General features: G+C 40.6%; 1 protein-coding gene across 1 annotated transcript in view; it reads right to left on the bottom strand.

Moving 5' to 3' along the window:
* Nucleotides 1-4,110: 4,110 nt before the first annotated feature.
* Nucleotides 4,111-21,175, bottom strand: part of NGLY1 (N-glycanase 1) — a 46,813-nt gene continuing 29,748 nt past the window's right edge. Inside the window, exons 5-12 of the mRNA XM_007068513.4 lie at nt 18,220-18,439; nt 17,003-17,124; nt 15,028-15,173; nt 14,711-14,821; nt 13,133-13,297; nt 11,626-11,814; nt 6,411-6,588; nt 4,111-5,842 (exon numbers count right to left, since the gene is read on the bottom strand). Coding sequence (XP_007068575.3) covers nt 5,667-5,842; nt 6,411-6,588; nt 11,626-11,814; nt 13,133-13,297; nt 14,711-14,821; nt 15,028-15,173; nt 17,003-17,124; nt 18,220-18,439 — 1,307 coding nt within the window. The 3' untranslated portion in view covers nt 4,111-5,666. The remainder of the gene's footprint in view (nt 5,843-6,410; nt 6,589-11,625; nt 11,815-13,132; nt 13,298-14,710; nt 14,822-15,027; nt 15,174-17,002; nt 17,125-18,219; nt 18,440-21,175) is intronic.

The following is a 21,175-nucleotide window of genomic DNA, read 5'->3' as shown; positions in this document are numbered from 1 at the left end:
ATCAGAATAACTACATCCCTCAGGGGTGTGAAAAATCCACCCCCCTGAGTGACGTTGTTATACTGACCTAACCCCTAGCGTAGACAGCACTATTTCAACAGGAGCGTGTCTCCCATCAACATAACTACCGCCTTTCGTGGAGGTGGATTAACCATGCCAATGGGAGAAGCTCTCCTTCTGGTGTAGCAGCATCTTCGCTGAAGTGCTACAGTGGCACAGCTACACTGGTGCACCACTGCAGTGCTGTATGTGTAGACAAGCCCTAATATGTGTTAAGATCTGTTCCCTTGATTCCTGTATGCCTGAGTTTTCTCCCTGGTGAAAATTACTCAAAATAGTTAAAACCAAAGCTGACAGTAAAGAGTAACAAAGCAATCTCACTAAACTGGGTGATTGGGGGACAAAATGGCAGATGAAATTCAATGTTAATAAGTGCAAATGAATGTATAGTGGAAAAAATAATCCCGGCTATTCATACAAAATGATAGTCTAAATGAGCTGTTAACACTCAACAAAGAGAGTCATTGTGGATAGTCCTCTGAAAAATATGAAGTGGCAGTCAAAAAAGCTATCAGAATGTTAGGAACCATTAGGAAAGGTATACATAGTAAATCAGAAAATATCATAATGCCCCTATTTAAATTCATGGTACACGTACACCTTGAATACCGCATGCAGTTCTGGTCGTCCCATCTCAAAAAAGATATATTAGAATTGGAAAAGGTACAGGGAAGGGCAACAAAAATGATTAGGGGTATAGAACAACTTGGAGGGATTAACAAGATTTAGGCTGTCCATCTTAGAAATGAGACAGCTTAGGGTGGATGTGATAGAAGTCTACAAAATCATGCATGGTATGGAGAAAGTGAATAAGGTAGTGTTATTTACCCCTTTACATAACACAAGAGCCAGGGGTCAGCCAATGAAATTAATAAGCAGCGTGTTTTAAAACAAACAAAAAGAAATACCTCTTCACACAATGCACAGTCAACCTAAGTATAAGTGGGTTAAAAAATAATTAGATAACCTCATGGAGGATAGGTCCATCAATGGCTATTAGCCAACATGGTCAGGAATGCAACCCTATGCGGGTGTCCCTAAACCTTCAACTGACAGAAGCTGGGTCTGGGTGACAGGAAATGGATCACTGAAAATTGCCCTGTTCTGTTCATTCCCTCTGAAGCGTCTGGTACTGGCCACTGTCGGAGACTGGGTAGATGGACCATTGGTCTGACCCAGTGTGGTGATTCTTATCTTCTTATTGCCTGTAAAGTGCCCCTGGCTTTTAATCAGAGCCCTGCAAAATCTGCAGATATCCGCTTTAAATCTGCGGATATCCACATTGGCGGATGCGGATATCCGTGGACCATGTTTGTGGATTGTGGATCAGATGCAGATATCCTAGGAACTTACAGGAATGCAAGATATTACTTGTTGTTATTTCTTTGGTGGCCACAAGTGACTGGCAATTCCACAGCTCAACATTGTTAATATTGTATTTTAACACAAAAAAACATATATTATTATGATCGGCTATAAAGAGAGAGGTCATACCAATAAGGCAAATATTATCCAAGAGAGAGGGACTTTCCATTCAGGTTGCTCATATAAGTCTTTGAGTAGCAATGGCATTTAAAATTGCCCATATGTTACAAGTGTTAATTTGGCAATTTTTGTGCTTATCAGAAGAACCTGTTTGAAAAGATTACTTTGTTACATTTCTGTGATGCTTTGGAGGCAGTGTGGGTACGCCATGTAGCTACATATTCATTTTTGTACACAATTACACAGAATTCTGTAATAGGTTGAGGTCCTACACATATTATGATTTGGCCTTGCAGCATTGGAACCTGTATTTTTTTTTCTTTCTGTTCACACCCCAAACTCTTAAAAAGCCACGTAAGTGGTGACTTCCATCTACACATGGCCTAACAATTTCCCCATTTAACTCAACCAAGAACACACACCACAGGCATCACAAATTGATACCCATACTTTTGAAGCACTTCCTAGCATGGAACCTTTATACCTTACAATATTTTAAGTCCACTCCAGCATAATGTTTTGTCATGGAATCATTGATGAAAGAAAGCAAGTGCTGTCACAGGGAGAAACTGGCATTTAAGTAAAAAAAAAAAAAAAAAAAATTCCTTTTTAATAAAAATTGATCTGCACTGAAATGGAGATCAGAAAAAGAGATCATTTAAAATAATTTATTTGCTAAAGAGTTCAAACTATTCTGCATACAAAGGGTGCTTCAGGGACACAAGAGGGAGTTCAATATAATTTTTGTATTTTACTTGTATTTAATCTTTAGGTTTCCCTCATCAAGTCTTTCCTAAAATAAGTATTTCAACTGATGGCTATTGCTATAATCAAAATGAATGTAGTACCTGAGTTGCAGATGTATTGTTGATTAACGAGGACTACAATGTTTTAAATCTCCTCACTTCATTCAAACATTTTAATAGTGCACATTAACTGCTGCATTGCTTTGAGTTGATGGCTTTATTGAGCTATCCATAGCCACTGTTTTTAACCTGAGATGGTCTGGCCAACCCAGAGTCCAAAACTGTGTGTGAAAATTGAGTAGGCATTACTTTCATCTTACTAATATTAAATTTGATCCACTATCTGCTTATCCAATTACCAAATATGGTTAGGGTTTTCTTGAATTCCTAATAAACCTCTCTTTTGATACTGAAAAGAGAAGACTGTGTATCAATTTCTGACTTATAATAACAACCCTATCAAGGCAGCAAAGATTCCATAGTAGTAAGAGTTTTATTGTCCAGTATCACTAGATTGTCTTTTCTTGCTTACTGACTTCTAGTAGAATAGATAGCCAGGAACATTCTCTGTGCTTGTTTTAGCCTCAAATCTCATAATTAAGATCTGGTAGAAACTGACTAAATGTACATGGTTACAACACTGCAAACAATTTTGTCAATTAATTTTGCACTCGTTGAGTCTTCACGTTTATTTTTCTGTAAAAATAAGTAAATCTTTGGGGTTTTTTAAGAGCTCCAAAATTTCAAATTAGGTTGTGAAATCCATATCTCACTATACATTTTATTCTTGAGATTATTCAAAAAATTTTACAGAAGTACCAAGGCAGCCATTTTGGCTAACAATCACAATGATATAAATCTTAAAACTTTTGTGGGGGGAGAAGGCTACTCCTCTTACTAATGCCCCTTGAGAAAAAGCTATGTTAAATATGGACTAAATGCAGGGCTAAGAGGCAATAGGTTCCAAATTCAGAGTTACTAACTCCTGTGATTGCAAGTCTCTTTAAGGTTGTTTAAAAACAATTCATGACATCAGGGAAAGCTGAGGATTTTCTTGTAACTCAACATTAACCCCCAGTGTGTGCCCTTTGTGAGTGACACCGCACTGCTCTTGCTCGCCAGGGGAATGGAGACCTGCAGAGGAGTATGCAGTCTTCTGCGGATTATGTCTGCCTCCATAAATGAAGGAGGTTGTGAGGCTTTGCTCCCTCCAACATACACTTGGTCCTCCAAATCCATTCTGTTATGGGTCTGTTTGATAGGAAACTGTGATTTTTGGTTGCCTGAGCATTATCCTGCAGTAAAGGAATATTTCTGCTTTTTATTAGTTACTGATATAGGGATGCTTCCTCACTTCTCTATCACCAGTAATCTTTTGTGTTACAAAACATTGCAAACCCTTTTCAATCTTCCTTATAATAAGCCCTGATTCAGTGCCATCAAAGTCAATGGGAGCTTTGTCATTGACTTCAATGGGAGTTGAAGCCCATAATTTATAGAGAAATGGTCTTGTAACATGTCCACAGACTTAATCAATGTATTTCTCCTCTTTACTGTGTATTGCTTTGAGATCCTCATACCTACTAGTTTTCCTTATACCTTTGTAATTCTTGCTGCTCCTGCTGTTCAAGCAGAATGTAGAATATTCTACTATCAGTTTATTCCCTCTTCTTTTGCATATTTTCAATTGATTCTACTTGATAATTAGTTCTTTCAAAGTCTCCTATCTTCTGTACAAACCCTTTTTCTATGTGGACTATTTCCTTACCGTTTAGCTCTGTCTTATCTTGTATTCCTCACTATTAGAACTTTTTTTTTCTTTGAAGCTATAGGTTCATCAAGCCATGATGTCACATTGTACTAGGTGAGTGCATGGGAGTATATGTGCGTATATTAATATTGTTCTGATATGTGCAATTCTGTGCATTTCATTTGTGTTGAGTTGTTCAAGTGTTCTCTACATAGGGAGTGCAGAGTATCTCTTCCTAATCCCCTACAAATAATCAGTTTAAATCCTGAAGTCTCTTCTTAGTTTGCATAACTGCACAGGTAATAAGGTAGTCCATCACTTTTTAAAATCCCAACAAAGTCCCTCAGATGTTTGTTGATTGTGTGGTGGGGGTGGGAGCGGGGAAGAGGAGACAGTTACACAATCTCTTAATAGTTCATGGAGGCTGTTGAAACCAAGCATTCACTCTCTAGTGGCTCATTATACTGCATCCACAGCACTCCCAGACCACGACAGGCCCTGGGGCTAGACCAGGACTGAAAATGGAAGTTTGATCTCCTGGATAGTAGTGTCGGTTGTGTCTGGGGCAAAAAGTTAAAAACTGAATTCTATGGTCTGAAAATTTTAATGCATCAAGGGGGAAAAAAAGCACCTCATGTACTTCTAGCACCAAATCTGGTGCATGTGACTCAGACTGACACAAGATAATAGCTTCTTAAAAAGTGATTATGATCTATCAGCTCAGTAAACAACTTAATAAAAAGGGGATAAATATGGATTTATATAGTACAAAAATATGTATAACAAACTAGGCATTTTCCAGGATAAAAATTATTTGTTTTCACTCAATTTTAAATCTCTATTTTACATGATAGACCATAACAGAATTTCTAGGTACATGTTGAACATGACTTTCACATAAATGTATTTACCCAGTATACTAGTATACTCCAAAATATGTTTATTACTTAGACCAATACACGCATATTTCTAGGCCATCTTAAAAACTGCCTTCATATTTATCCAAAGCTCCTGTTCTGGTGTATCATGTAAAATAATATTGTAACTTTTAAAATGCCTAAATAGTATGTAGATTTAACCACAGGAGATGTTGGGGCTAATATTATCCTTTTTACAAGTCTTTTAAAATTAAAAACAACATAACACATGCTGCCTACCAGACCATTAAGTGCAAATTTTAACTCCAAATAACAGCAGGGATTGTGAAACAAACCAGCCCAGAAATTCAAAGTTAAAACTGCTGTATGTTCCTCACTCAGTTTGCTTTCCCATAATTATTTCCCCCTCTCACTATGAAGTAAGTTTAGGATGGAGCATCAATTGTAACTCTGAATACCTTAATTTCCATGTTTGTGTTTTGGGTGAAACACGTTTTTACTTTGACATTTCCATATTTGCTATAAGTTTACACAAGAATAAAACCTTCAAAATTCCAATGTTTCTTTATGGTCCATAGAATAAAAATTATTATTTTCATGATGGCCAAATTAAAACGGGCAAATGGGAAATAAAATGCCAGCAGTATGAACCATGGTAATTGACAATCAAGTCCTCACATTGTATCCACAGCATATTTTATACAATAAATCCCTGTTGCCAATAGCATTTCTCCTCTGTTTAAGTTCTCAGAGACCAATGAGTTTTATAATTATCTCCAAACAATTTTCTCCAGAGTTACTTAAGCTCTCTCTAAACAGCTGGGTGTGCTGCCATGCAATATCACCATCCCCTCCACTTAGTTCAGCTTCCAAAATAACTTCTGTTGCATCAGAGAAATCTGAATAGGAGCGAAGAATTTTATCTGTTGGGGGAGAAAAAAACCCCCAAACAATTAAAGTTCTGCCACAGATAATTTATATTGCTAGAATACATGTTCAAGAGGCAATTTGTAATGAACATTAAAGTGTCTGACTTGCAGATAATCAAATATATCTTCTAATTCAAATGGCGGAAAAAGTCCACTGCAAATTATTATTTATTATTTGTATTGTGGTAGTCTCCAGAGGCTCCAGTCGGGATTGGGTGCCCCATTCTGCTACATGATGTATGAATATAAAGACAATCCCTGCTTTGAAGAGCCCATATATATCCTGTATCCACATCAGGTTTTGCTAGATCCTAATTTTATTTTCCCCAAATATGGAAAAATGTGGCAGGTGAGAGCTGTATATTGATTGTTCTCACATATTTCCTTATCCTTGGCAAAAAGCTTGAGTGGGAAAAGGTTAAAATGCAACTGCATTTTAACTTTCTTTATTGCTTACGTTGTTTCTCCAACCTCCACTTCCCAGCGTACTAGTGCATTGCATTTGCATTAGCACCTATACCTCATGATTTAAAAAATAAAATCAATCAGATTTCACACTTACCTCCAGTCAGATCAACTTGTGCTATGTTGGAGCGCAATCTCCACCTTATTCTTCCACTGTGAAATGTCTGACTGTTCGTTCTAATGGAAATGTTGTCTATTTTTAGACCAACTGACCCACACTCAAACTTCCAGCAGATGTAAGAAGAGGATGACCCTTCTTTTCGGGCTAAATAAACCTAAATGGAAAAACATCATGGTTAAGGTATTGAAAGATGGATGCTGAGCCCAGATCAAATGAAATGTCTTTATAAGGGCACTAAACCTTCGCGTAAAAAAACTTAGTCTTTATTAAGTCATTGAAAAATAAGTTTGTACACAATAAAACTTTCCACAGAATCTCCTTCTAATACCTTATTCCTGTTTTTACAGTGATATTGGGTAGCTGTACATTTTCAGTGGAGTTTACTTCATTGAAATAGTAGGGGAAGATCTTTAATGTGCTGCGTGGTATTTCAGCGACATAGACACATACTGTTTTAAGTATGTAGGCTTCTGCTTTTAAGTAACTACAATGGGCCAGATTTTCCATCCTGTTTTGGCTCCTTTTCCCTTCTATGGTAGCACAAATGGGATGGGAAAGCTTGTGTAACAAATAAAGAGATGTGTGGGACTCCTCAACTGGTGCAGCTGGCTTTGTGCCACCCTTTCTAGGCCTTGGCATGCCAGCAGTCAGAGAGGGAATGACTAGAGTCCACTACACTCCAGCAACCCCAATCACTGTAATCATCTTTTGGGGCCATCAGCAGCTTAGAGTACACCTGAAGTTTCCTGCCTATATTACATAGCCTCCTTATTTGTGCCTACCTGTTTATACTGCTACCCTTTACTGAAGGAACTGCAAGCAGTCTGAATCTAGAAGGATAAAATCCAGTTTACATTCTCACCCGAGTGCAATTTTTTTGGAAGATGGTTAGTGTAGACCGTAAGAAAGAACCTGAGGATACAAGGTTTTAAAAATCTGATGATTTTAGATGAGCAGGTTCTTATGTTGCTCCTTACATTGTGCTTATTAGCACCATGTGCTGCAGATGGTTCTGGGGGAATTTGGCCTATTAAATTCTAGTTTTCTTCAGCTAGTTGGGTCTAATTCTATGAAGTTTTACCTCAGGGACATGTTCGTTTACAGCACTGCAGTATAAAAATAAGGTGGTGATTACTGCTAATCAGGATACTAGCTAGAGGATCAGCAAATCCACTTTACCTGCATCAATTTGCCTTTCTTATCTTTCTGCTTTGCACTGCAGTTGGTATTTCTTCTCTACAGCTTGTGGACTGAGATCCATAGTTAGCTTTAGGGTAAAAAACAGTTACCTACCTTTTGTAACTGTTGTTCTTTGAGATGTGTTTCACATTTCCATTCCGACGTAGGAGTGCGAGTGCACCGAACACAGCTGTCAGAGATTTTTCCCCTAGTGGTATCCGTCGGCTTGGCGCTGGTGCCCCGTGGTACAGCGCACTCATAAAGCCGGTATAAGGGGCCCCCACCAAGCCTGGGGAGGTCTGTCTTTGACTTTGTTCATCACTTCCCACATGTTGTAATCGTAACGACCCAGCAACACCTGCTGGTTCACTATCCCCAACTGGAGTCCCACCATCGAATAGACCTTCCTACCCAGAAGGTCCATTTTCCTGGGCTCCTTTGGATGGGGGGTAAATCTTATCTGACCTTGGTGGTCGTTTTTGTTAGCAGCCGCCACAATGAGGGACCCAAGAGGGGGATGAGAGAACAAGAACTCACAGCCTTTTGCAGGCACAAAGTATTTTCCTTCTGTTCTCTTTGCTGTGGGTGGAATGGAAGCAGGAGTCTGCCAAGTGGCCTTAATAGGTCCCAAAATGGATTTGTGTAAGAGCAGGGCCACCTTCGTAGGGGCTGTGGCTGACAGAATGTCTAGGAACCCATCTGATGGTTCCTTAATGACCTCTGCCTGCCAGGGTTAGAGGCCACCCACTTTAACAAATCTTGGTGGGCCCTTACATCGTCCTGTGGGGGGGAGAGCCCCTTGAGCATGAGCTCGTCCTCTTGAGATGATGAGGAAGAGATGTGCACTGCCATAGTGTCTACTGCAGCCTGTTCCCGAGGCACAAGAACTTGGGTACTGGTACTGGTTCCAGTACTGGCATCAGTACCAGGGAGTATCCCTGCTTGGGTGCCGGTGCTGGGACCTACTCCGGCATCAGGACCGGTACAGGGGGTTGGCTCCAGAGTTTACCTGTGCGCCCCTGGTGCCACAACAGTCTCCGAGCGCACTAAGTAGGAGCACCGTGAGCTGGTCCCTTGGCCTGGGGGAAGACCCCACAGGTTCCAAAAGCCCCAATGTAGGGATGCCAGACGCCATGGGCCCAGCGCCTTGGGTCATCCATGCTCCCGGCACTCCCAATGATAGCATTGTCTGTGGAGACTGACATAGAGTCTCCTTTCGGTGCCGGTGTCTTGAATAGTTGGATCCCGAGTCTGAACTTGATGAAGATGACGATGTGTAGGTGGAGGACTGTGGTGACCATGGAGGGGCCGATCCTCCCGGTGCTGGAGATCGGTGCTGTGGAGACCTCTCTGATGAAGCAATGAAGGGGGTTTCCCCCTGGAGGTTGGTCTTGAAACTGGCTTAAAGGTAGTTGATGCCACTGTGCCACTGAGTGGTGCCACTGGTGCCGCGTCCTATCTCCCATCTGGGCTTGGTATCGACAAAGTCATCAGCTCATTAGCAGCTGCCTAGGCTTCTGGGGTTGAAGGCACTGCAAACTGGTCTGCCCAGTGCCAACCACCTGGTTGGTTGAGCACTACTGGGGTCTGCGGTGCCGGTGCTTCTGCCAGTGGTTGCCGCAGTGCTGGGGAGGGAGAGCGGCCCAGCACGGATCTCACTCTATCCCGATCTGCTCGCTTGTCTCCCTTCAGTGCCAGCGAGCAAGTCTTCTCCGGTGGCCTCAATGTTTCTTCTTCCATACCAGTGAGGAGGACCAGTGCCGAGAGCTCTTAGCCACCAGCGGAGCACTTTGTACTGACGCCGATATATTCGATGCCAAGTCTGATCTCTACTCTGTCTCAGCACCGCCTCCATAAGTAGGACTTTCAACCTTGCTGCTCTGTCTTTCTGTGTGTGTGCTTAAATTCCTAGAAGATGTTTCAACGCTCTTTCCTGTGACCCACTCCCAAACACTTGAGACAACTAGTGAGGGTAACTAGTAGGCACAGGCTTGCCACACGAAGAGCACTATTTAAACCCTGGTGCCCGAGGCATGCCCCAGTACCGGGGGAGGGTCAGAGCACCTCTCCGGGCACGGAGAGGAGTCCCAGTCCTATACTATGACAACTTAAATGTACTGAAACTACTAAACTATCAAAATCTAACTATTTACAATGAAAAATAGTGGAAACCACTAAAACACTTAGCTCAAGATAAAGAGGGGAAGTTCCAACAGCTGAACAGGCAGTCAGAAGGGACCGAGGAGCGCGGGCTCAGCGGGGGCCCCTTATACCGGCACTATGCGTGTGTGGCACCAGCACCAAGCCGACAAATACCACTAGGGGAAAAATCTCTGACAGTTGTGATCAGGGTGCTTGCACACTTAAATCAGAGTGAACATGTGCAAAACATCTCAAAGAAGAACTTTACCTTTTGGGTCGCCTTTGTTGGTTTCCTCTCCCTTCATTCCAAATTAAAGGATGAACTTTTTTTTTTTTTTTTTTTTAATGAAGGCTTCTCTTTTTCCACTGCATGCATCCGATGCAGTGAGCTGTAGCTCACGAAAGCTTGTGCTCAAATACATTGATTAGTCTCTAAGGTGCCACAAGTCCTCCTTTTCTTTCTGGACAGCTGTTTAGCTGGACTCCAACTTCTTAAGTGGTACATCTGCTTAAGTTAAAAGACTGAACATTCCACAAGGTGGCGTTCTATAGAAGTGCCATGTCACAGCTACAGGCCTGATGGGTATCTGCTGTCAGTTTTCCTACCCACCCCCAAATTCTTCCAACTTCATGGAAGAGCTGCTTACTGCTGGTAAACTCTTCTTGCTCAGTCACACATCAGTGCTCCCTGCTCCGCTTGTTACATATACCCAGAGTAGAGAGCTGAGCAAAAGAGCAGATATATGTATTTGAACAGAGCACTCCCCGATTAGTGGCTAGTTTTTTTTTACCTGGACCATATGTTTCTTGCAAAAATGGGAAGTCTGATCATATGAGTACCTGAAGGTGTGAGGTACAGCCACAGTGTTAGCAGACGTGGGAAGGCTGGGGAGTGCCCAGTCTGATCTCTTACCCTTCCCTGTTCTTCTTTCCTCTATTATCCCACTCTGTTGCATCTTCTTTTACCCTTCATCTTACCCTCTAGCTGTTTCCCTCCTTTCCTCTTTGTGCACTTCCCCATCCTGTTCTTCCATGGTGCTCTGACAGGCTGTTGTATACTGGGCCAGCACAGCAAATTTCAGAGTGAAATTAACTTCTCTGGTAAGCTTAATTTTCCATTGTGGAGAGGAGGCAAAGCCTGGCCTAAGTTGGTGGTATGACTGGACAAAGGGAGCTGTCAGGCTAACAAGATGTTAGGGAGAGCAAAACAATAGTCACTAATATAGAATGCTCAGCTCCATATTTGCTGGCTGTTTGCTAGTAAATGTCTCCTTCCCCAGTTTAGCCTTAACTTCCTCTCCCTCTTTAGATTTGGAGTGCATGATCCTTCCGTTGCTCAGTGTGTCAGCAGATGGGAAGGGTTTAGGCAGGGTCTTCAATAATCTGAGTAACTGACAGCTTTTTCCCTTCTTGCAGATGGAGTGTAATGTTTAGCATAAGGAATTTCTTCCTTTTTGTCTGTGTGATGAAGAGATATGATATACTACAAAGCTATTTCACCACCGCTGAAAAAACAATTTAGACTCTTTGGAAAGAAGTATTCCTTATTAATACATGCAGTATTGTGTGTGTCCATGTGAACACAGGGAGAAGGTAGGTCTTAAACTTTAGTGCTCCAGCAGGGTTCTTGTTATCTGCAGAGAAGTCAGTCATCCCATTCTGAAAGGCAAGCTGACTTTATTTCCAATTTCTCGTATCAGTTAACAATCTTATCTGAAGCAGGACAGTAAAATTTGGCAACTCCAACTGAATCCTTAAGCATTAAGAGAAATGTGATGCAAAATATGCTTAGTAATTTTAGACTTTAATAGCTAGAGGATATTAATAATCTAGAAAATTCTACAGAAATTTATTTAATTGCAGTCCTTACCATTTTCCAATCCGTTTCAACCTTTCTCCATAGAGACTCGGTCTTCCACACACCTTCCTCCCAGCCAGTGATTTTTTCATTATTATTGGAAAGTCGTGTATAGCAGTCTTCCACTATATTGTAAGTGAGGTGGAAGAGTTTAGAGGTCTTCTCTTTCCCAGATGGAATAAAAATGACTTCTTTTCTCCTCTGAACAAAACCAAAAACTATACATTGGTGTTTTGCGATGTATTTGAAGGGATCATGCTAATTTTATTTTTTCTTTTTTGTTTAGCATAAACATCTGGCAAATATATATATTTGATAAAGTAGATCACCATTCCCTTAGCTATTCTATAAGCAGTACACCAAAGAGGTCCACAGTTCTTTATGAAAAACTGTATAGTAGCCAATTAAAAAATACTAGAATGTTTTTTTCCATTGAAAAATGTTTGCCCCAACTTAGAAATTTTACATTACTTTGCTAGAATAAATATAAATCTTTCACAGAGAAAGGGGAAGTAATGTATTCCAAAATAACTGAAACCATGAGTCTGTCTACAGTAAATAGTAGTTTACAAAAGATTTTTCATGCTCATGTATGACATGGGGCTGCAGGAATTAGGTGTGTTAAACAGATTTAACACACTGAGAAAATAGCAAATTATTAAGCTATATTAAGACAGCAAGCATAGCTCAATGACTAATGGTGAAAGCTGCAGCTAACTATAGCAATTTACAGAACAATGTCTTTCTAAATCTGATAGGGAAACAAAAATAAAGATCGGCTTTCAAAATTAAGGGTAAGTGTGAATTTGATAAAGATAATCGGAAAACAAGGGAAAATGGAGTATATGCACTTAAAAATTGATTTCTAATCATCCTTCATATCACGAGATTCAGTAAGACAGAAATAAAGTCCCCTAAAATATGTATAGTTGAAATAAACTCTAGTATCTCAAATCTGAACATTGCTATGAAATCCATTAGTTCCATTTAACTAGCTCTAATTCAGTATTTAGATTGTCATCTTCTTTACATCAAATGACAAGATCACTAGAAAAGGATGTGCAAAATGTCAGGAATAATTGATACCTTTGTGTACTGGCCTATCTAGAGTGGTTGTTTTTAGGAAATTGTTTCTCCGCATAAGGAATTAAGAACATTAAAAACTCCATTTAGCCAAGAACCTTGAGGTGAGGGGGGATTATGTAAACATTAATTAATCTTACTTTGTGGGAGTTGCAGTTACACATTCACAGTGGGCCTTGATTTACATTTTATTCACAAAAAAAAGTTGGTAGAAAATTGCTCTCCAGCTTAATTAGATTCCCCAGAATTCTTGAGGAAATTGTCAACAACTTAATGTGTTGATTTCCCAAACACCTTAATTTCAGTTTTCTTAAATTTCCTGCTTTTGTTATGTTGTAGCTTTAATCAAAAGAATGTCAGTCATTAGCCTATAATTAAGAGACAAACAATTTAGACACCCCCCCCAAAAATGATCACCAGTTGACAAATTAAATACCTCTGAACCAATTTCACCTCTGGCTACTCTCCAAGCCTTTGAACCAGATATCCTTCCACCAAGTTCACCAGGTTTAGGAGTTTTGGGAGAAATGAACTCAACAAGCTCCACAATTATCCTCTCCAGGAGCACTCTCTTTCTGCTTTCTGACAAGGATTGTTGTCTCTGTAATAATAATTTAAAAAGTGCAAAAAACCTCAAAGAAAAAATAATCTTTCAGATTAGTTCCAACTGCATCTCAGCCCTGGAATGACACCATAAGGAAATAAACATGAAAGAATCTAGATTTAAACTGATTGTTAAAATATTAAACTGGGATCACGTGCATTAATATGCCTCAATCCTAATTGTATAGTTATTGCATGGTACTGTGCAGTGACTTTAAAAAATGTTTGAGTGCCTTAACTGCATATGTCCATACCTTAATCTGTTTGGGTTTCTTTTAAGGTAAACTCTAACTGAATTTCATGGTATTATAATGCATGTTTTTTGCATCATTAAAACATCCTTGTAATGTATTGTATTCTAAATTACTGATATGTAGTGTCAATCTTAATGTATTTTTTTTGTCTGGGAATAGAAAAAAGGCATGATTATTGGGTCAAGCCTTTCTTCTACACCGTGGACTGTTCCAGTTACCAGCAGTCTTGGTTTGGTGAATAAGTCTAAGCATAAAAATCACATAAAGGCTGAAAGAGTAGATTCACAATGATGCATGCCATTACAAATGCAGTATGAGTTGCATATTTTTAAGAAGCAATAGAATTGAGTAAAATCATGCCTTTACACTTCAAGATAAATCAAGTGAGCCGAAAGAAGTCTGGTATGTAGAAAAAGAATTATTATATAACCTACTTTTACCATATGATTAAAAAGGGTGGGTTTTCTTGAGAAAATGTCTTTAAAATGCATTTGACTGAGAGTCCATTTTTGTCTCAATGATTTCCATATCAAATATGCTAAGCTGACATTTAACACTTCTTATTTCTTCACGGACAGTCCTGCAAGCAGCCTGAGAGTTGAGTCAGGCTGAGTTCTTCTCTCACAGCCAGGAAAAAAACTTCTGCAAAATGAATTAGGCCCTCTCTTACAGCTATACAACCTTATGGTATTAAAATTATGGTCTCATTGAAGTTGTGCAAGTCAACTGTTTGCACAGGTATAATTGATTGAAATTTGACTTATCTGTTGATACACAAGAGAGAACAGAATCCAGCTCACTTTCTTTGCAGAGCCAACAGGAGTAAAAGGTAATAATTTCCTTTTCCCTAATCAAAGTAAGGAAATATGACTGACTATGCAGACAACCGACTGGTATAACTAGGTGACACTTTTACACAGTTACTTCACAGAGGAGAACTGCACTTTAAGAATTCTCAACTGACAAAAATGCTATGCTGTGATTGGTCCTGAAGTGGTCTTATGTAAAATCATAAAGAATGTATAAATAGCAGTATTTAATTTTTTTGTAGTACACAGAGACCTTTATCAGGACTGGGCTCCCTTGTCCAAGGAATTTACATAGTCTGTTTCCAATACATGTCATTTTAACAAATCAGTTGAGGTAAAGCTACGTACCAGTTTATTAAGCCTCTCTATGGTTTCACGCAATGCTGCTTCTTTGACTTGTGTCCTTCTAGAAAGTAATTCTTCGTGTTTACAGGAATATCTCCAGGTGACATCAACAACCTAAAGTATAAGTTGCAGAAGTTAAAAAAATACATATATATTCTGCCTCTTAAGTATGTGTATTTTCAATAGACAACGTGATCAAGAGATTGTCTTCCCTTACAATAATCTAGCAGATCCCATTAAAATGGTATACTTTGCACAGCTTCTTTCTCAAGGCAAATTTGTATTTTTATTTCATAGCATATTATTATCTCTACCCCTACCTCATCCTTGGAGAATGCAATTACATAGGAGAGCTTCTTTCCCCAGCCAATCTCATAGAGAAGAGGTTTATCACAGACAGTTTCACAAGGGTCACAATGAAGCCATCTCTGCTGGGATGAAGAATATACCTCAGTCCACACATGATCTGCATGAGAGACAGGCCGAGGAAAACACTGAATGTTTTTTAGATGGGTTTTCTGTTCTTACAGTTTGAGATATTTAAACTCTTCCAAATCAATTAAATGGGGAGCATAACATTACTCCTGAGGGCATTCTGAGCCAAAACATTAAATTCTGTGCCAAAAAAATTTAAAATTCTGTGCACAATATTTTAAAATTCTGCAAGTTTTATTTGTCAATAAATAAATGCAGAGGCTCCAGCATGGCAGTGGGGAGTACAGGCCACTGGCTGCACAAAGGTGGGAGATCACCCTGCAGCCTCCCCACCCCCTACCCTGGAGACATGGACTCAGTGGTGACCCTGACACAGCACAAGGCCTGGGCCTGCCCTGGAAACACCCTGGGGCCCTGCCCCTCTGCGTGAGGCACACCAGGTTCTTTTGAGCGCCGAGACGTGGGTGGGATCAACCAGGCAGGAACCAAGTGTGGAGAGGCTCAGTGTGGGGGGATCCAGGTGTGGGATGAAAGGATTCTGTGTGGAATAATCTGGGTGCAGGCAGCTCAGTGGGGGATCTAGGTGTGGGGGGATCTGGATACACAGAGTCTCATGGGGGGGGTTCCAGGTGCAGGGGCAATGGGACTCGGCAGGAGCTTCTGGGTGAAAGTGGTTGGGGCTAGTAGAGGGGTCTGGGTGTGGGGATCTCATCAGGAGGTCTGGGTACTGGGGAAGTGCGGCTTGGTGGGGCAGGGGTCAGGGTGCAGTTAATTGGGGGTCAGTGGCATGGGGGTGTGGATGTGTGGGGTGGGGGTGGGGCTCTTCAGGGTGCATGTTTGAGTGCAGGGAGCTCAGTCGGGAGTGATCTGGGTGCAGGGGTGGGGGTTCGGAGGCAGGGGGTCTGGGTGCAGGAGGGCTCCAGATGCAGGGGTTGAGGGTCCATGAGGTGAGGTTTGGATATGGAGGGCTAGGGGGATTCTGGGTGTGTGGTGCGAGGCTTGGTGGGGGTATCTGGGTGTGAGAGGTTTGGATGCATGGGGGTTGGGTGGATTGGGGAGCAGCTCCCTGTACGATGACCCCTCCCCTGCAGCTGAGCGATGGGGGCAGGAAGCAGGGGAGGATGCTGAGCTTCCTGCAACTGGGGGAGAATTCTGAGGGTGAGTCTGACACAGCCCCAGCCACTTTTTCCAGGGGAAGAGGAAATCCCATCCTCTTCTGCCTCTAGCCCAGCTGGGACTAGCAGCTGATCCCGGCTCAGGGTAGGAGCCACTGGCTGGGGTGTCCCCAACCCTGTGGTGATTTACCTCTCCACTGGCTGCTCTGGACGCCTGAAACAATGTACCTGTGCAGCTAGGGAGTGGTGCGTGACTGCTCTTGTAGCTTCCCTTTGCTTCCCTGTCAGAATGTCATTTTTCTGCAGGGAAGCAAAGAAATCTGCGGGGGACATGAATTCTGCACACACACAGTGGCACAGAATTCCCCCAGGAGTAATAACATGGAACTGCGTAGAGGGAAGAATGCATTTTCTGTTTATATGCCTTCAGACACATCTCCTTTTAAATGTGAAAGCACAAACAATGAATTCTGCTTATTTTCATTGAAAGTAGGAGAACCTGAATGTAATATGTAATGTAAGATATAAAGATTTCATCATGTTGAAAACAGCAGCCTTACCTCATTTGTAGAATATTTCATATAATCAGACAAAATGGAAATTTAACCTAGATTTTGTTCATAAGATACTGTGAAACTTCAGCGGTTACCAGTTAGCTAACATGAACACACAGATCTAATGATTTTGTAAGTCCCATTTTTATGCATGCTTATACTAAGTTTAAGGTGTTCTAGAGCACTGATACCTGTTGAATCCCAGACATATCTAGCTTCAAATCCTATAGCTCTGCAGCACAGTGTAAAACAGTTAGCCCACTCTCCACAACGCCCACGTCTTGTTTCCAGAAGTTTCTCAGGATTATTATACCTAAAAAAATTAAACATTATTCATTGTAAATTACGTGCTTTGTACCAGTTAATGGACTTTAACAGGAATATATATTTTCCCCTTCCAAATCTTTGAACCATTATACAGTAGAACCTCAGAGTTATGTACACGAGAGTTATGAAATGACTGGTCAACCACACACCTCATTTGGAACTGGAAGTATGCAATCAGGCAGCAGCAGAGACAAAAAGAAAAATACAGTACAATACTGTATTGAACGTAAATTACTAGAAATAAAGAAAAGTTTAAAATTTTTTTGGACAAGGTAAGGAAACTGTTTCTGTGTTTGTTTCATTTAAATTAAGATGGTTAAAAGCAGCATTTTTCTTCTGCGTAGTAAAGTTTCAAAGTTGTATTAAGTCAATGTTCAGTTGTAAACTTTTAAAAGAACAACCATAACATTTTCCTCAGAGTTCATAATTCTGAGGTTCTACTGTAGTCCTCCCATCTGTTCTCAGTGCCATTGACTTCACACTAGTTGCTGAAGATGATTGTTGCACTGGACAAAATTAACATTTGGATGACCATCTCCTTGCTTCTAAGAGAGCTAAAATTCTTATTTTAAAAAACTTGTTCTTATTTTAAAAAACTCAACTTAAGTAGGATTTGTATACCCTAACCTCATTGACAGATGTCAGCACAATTCTGAAATTAGTACATATCTGCTGCTACAGTCAGCAGAAGTATGCCCTCTTTTGTGGGCTCCCCAAGAAAATGCAATAGTTTATTTGTTTCTTTTTAAAAACCACTTTGATAATGGCAAATATATTAATTAAAATAATTATATACAGAAAATGTACTTGGTAAGATCAGTCAAAGATACTCAGTATAAAAACAGGGCCCTCTTTTTAAATGCAATAATTTTTTTAAAATTAAGCATTCTAGGCTGATTGGTGATAAAATATAAATATCGGTGCCTACAACAATCCCATGGTACTCTTTAAAATGATCTATGTATGTATTACAGTAGGGTTTTCAATCTACGTAAAACAAAATACAAGCAATGGTCTCCCAATAATTCACAGAATACACAAATACAAAGTAGCATTTTAGAAAATCCAAGGTTATGCTTACCTTGGGAATCTATTGCTGAACTGGCACTGGTTACAATGATGATTTTCAACTCTGTTTGCATTCCATCTCAGATCTTCATCGTTAGGTGATAAGAGACCTTTAGGCTCTGTCTGACCACCACATTTGCTGCAAGCAAGGTTATTCACCCACTGAAAAAATTCACCCTTAAACCACTGCAAGAGCTCCAACAACAAAAAATCATCTTCATTCACATGGGTTCCTATAATATTAAAACATAGTAATTCAAACAAGATTAACCAAGTTCAGATTCATTTGACCTTTCCAATATCTACATAATTACTATATCTGGACCTTTATCATAACTAGAGTTGAAGTATCAACCAAGACATTATTATATAGATGCTATTTTTTAAAAAATAAGATTTTAAAGACTGAATAATGGTAAATCATATTTTAAAAAAAGACAAACAGCCAAAAAGAAATTTAGAATAAGGAACTGAACAGAAAAGGATTGAACACAGAGAAATTTAGCATAGAACATAATAACTCTTATATTTTTCCAGAGGTATGGAATAGCTTCTAATCAACAAATAACAATTGTTTTGACTCCAAATCCCAAAGGTTTTTTTTTACCAGAAGCTAGTGGCAGTATAGCCAAATATCTCTAGTACGAACAGCCTTTTATAAATTGTACAGAACAGTGCATATTTTCCAATAATTAAGGTTTGTGAACTACGTTTTGATTTCATTCATAATTATTAAGCAAATGTGTTCTTTCAGTTCAACTTCTCCAAACTAGACATTTGCTGTCTGGCCCCATATCTTTCTATTGTCCAGCCAGTTCCCCTATGCTTGAATAACAGACTCTTCTGTCCTGTTCTTCTGTCTATTTGCAGCAGGTTGTAGAGCCTTCTTTCCTACAGTTATGAGAAGGAGTAAATAACACTTCTTTATTTACTTACCATCTGGAACAGCCTCATTGCACCTAACTGACTGATTTTTAAAATCCAATTTTGAGACCCATCTCTTCTTTGTTCTGATTCCTTACCACCTTTAACTTAAAAATATTTTGAATACTATACCCTGAGTCTTCCTCTCTCCCCCATTCATAAATGTTCTCCATAAATCTGACATTTGCTCCTTCATAATCTAGATCACATCACAGTCACAGACGTTAATGCCTATACGATATTTTATTTGTGTGCTTGTAGTTTGCATTTACAAATTGGACTAGCTGTAATATGATATTTTTATAACAACATGCTATACAAAACCAAAGTTGCACTATGTTTTCAACATTCTGAAAAAAAGATGTGATGTGCAGAGATAATCCAGGGTGATGAACTAGAGTGACTCGTATTAAATGAGGATCTTTTAATACAGCTCCTGGGAAGCAGACGGCATGACCCTGCTCCAGCTCCTACATAGTATGCGGAGGCACGGCCAGGCGGCTCTGCACGCTGCCCCATCTGCAGGCGCTGCCCTGGCTGCGGTTCCCGGACAATGGGAGCTGTGGGAGCAGCCCCTGTGGACAGGGCAGCACGTAGAGATGCCTGGCTGCCCCCTCCACATAGGAGCTGGAGGGCGGACATGCTTCCGAGAGCTGCTTGAGGTAAGCGGTGCCTGGAGCCTGCACCCGAGGCCCCCCTGCACCCCAGTCTCCTGCCCTGATCCCCCTCCCTCCCTCTGAACCCCTCGGTCCCAGCCTGGAGCACCCTCCTGCACCTGAAACACCTCATCCCCAGCCCCACCGCAGAGCCCGCACCCCCAGTCGGAGCCCTCACACCCCATCCCATAACCTAACCCCCTGCCCCAGCTCTGATCCGTCTCCCGCCCTCCGAACCTCTCAGTCTCAGCCTGGAGCACCCTCCTGCACCCCAAACAGAACAAAGGGCAATGGTCTCAAGTTGCAGTGGGGGAGGTCTAGGCTGGATATTAGGAAACACTATTTCACTAGGAGGATGGTGAAGCACTGGAATGGGTTACCTATGAAGGTGACAGAATCTCCATCCTTAGAGGTTTCTAAGGCCTGGCTTGACAAAGCCCTGGCTGGGATGATTTAGTTGGGATTGGTCCTGCTTTGAACAGGGGGTTGGACTAGATGACCTCCTGAGGTCTCTTCCAATCCTAATCTTCTGTGATTCTATGAATCATTAAGAAAGGGATAGATAATAAGACAGAAAATATATTGTTTCTATATGAATCCATGGTACATCCACATCTTGAATACTGCATGCTGATGTGGTTGCCCCATCTCAAAAAGATGTATTGGAATTGGAAAAGGTTCAGTAAAGAGAAACAAAAATGACTAGTGGTATGGACCAGCTTCCATATGAGGAGAGATAAATAAGATTGGGACTTTTCAGCTTGGAAAAGAGATGACTAAGGGGGGATATGATAGAAGTCTATAAAATCATGACTGGTGTGGAGAAAGTAAATAAGGAAGTGTTATTTACTCCTTCTCATAACACAAGAACTAGAGGTCATCAAATGAAATTAATATGCAGCAGACTTAAAACAAATAAAAGGAAGTATTTCTTCACACAACGCACAGCCAACCTGTGGAACTTCTTGCCAGAGGATGTTGTGAAGGCCAAGACTATAACAGGGTTCAGAAAAGAACTAGATATATTCATGGAGGATAGGTCCGTCAGTGGCTATTAGCCAGGATGTCAGGAATGGTGTCCCTAGCCTCTGTTTGCCAGAAGCTGGGAATGGGCAACAGGGGATGGATCACTTGATGATTACCTGTTCTGTTCATCCCCTCTGGGGCACCTGGCACTGGCCACTGTCGGAAGACAGGATACTGGACCTTTTTAGCATTATACAAATTTAAAATGTTCCATAATGATTCAACAGAAATAGCATCTATTGCTTATATACTGGATATGCTTTGTGTCTATTTTACTGCTACCTTTTCTCTGAACTGTCTGCCAGAAACTAAATGAGGTAATTTCAATCAAAGGACAATTTTTCTTTCTGTTGGTTAGAGGTG

Source organism: Chelonia mydas, chromosome 2 (genome assembly GCF_015237465.2).
Source record: "Chelonia mydas isolate rCheMyd1 chromosome 2, rCheMyd1.pri.v2, whole genome shotgun sequence".
In the NCBI taxonomy this organism is placed as follows: domain Eukaryota; kingdom Metazoa; phylum Chordata; order Testudines; family Cheloniidae; genus Chelonia; species Chelonia mydas.
This window is presented reverse-complemented; position numbering and strand designations above follow the sequence as displayed.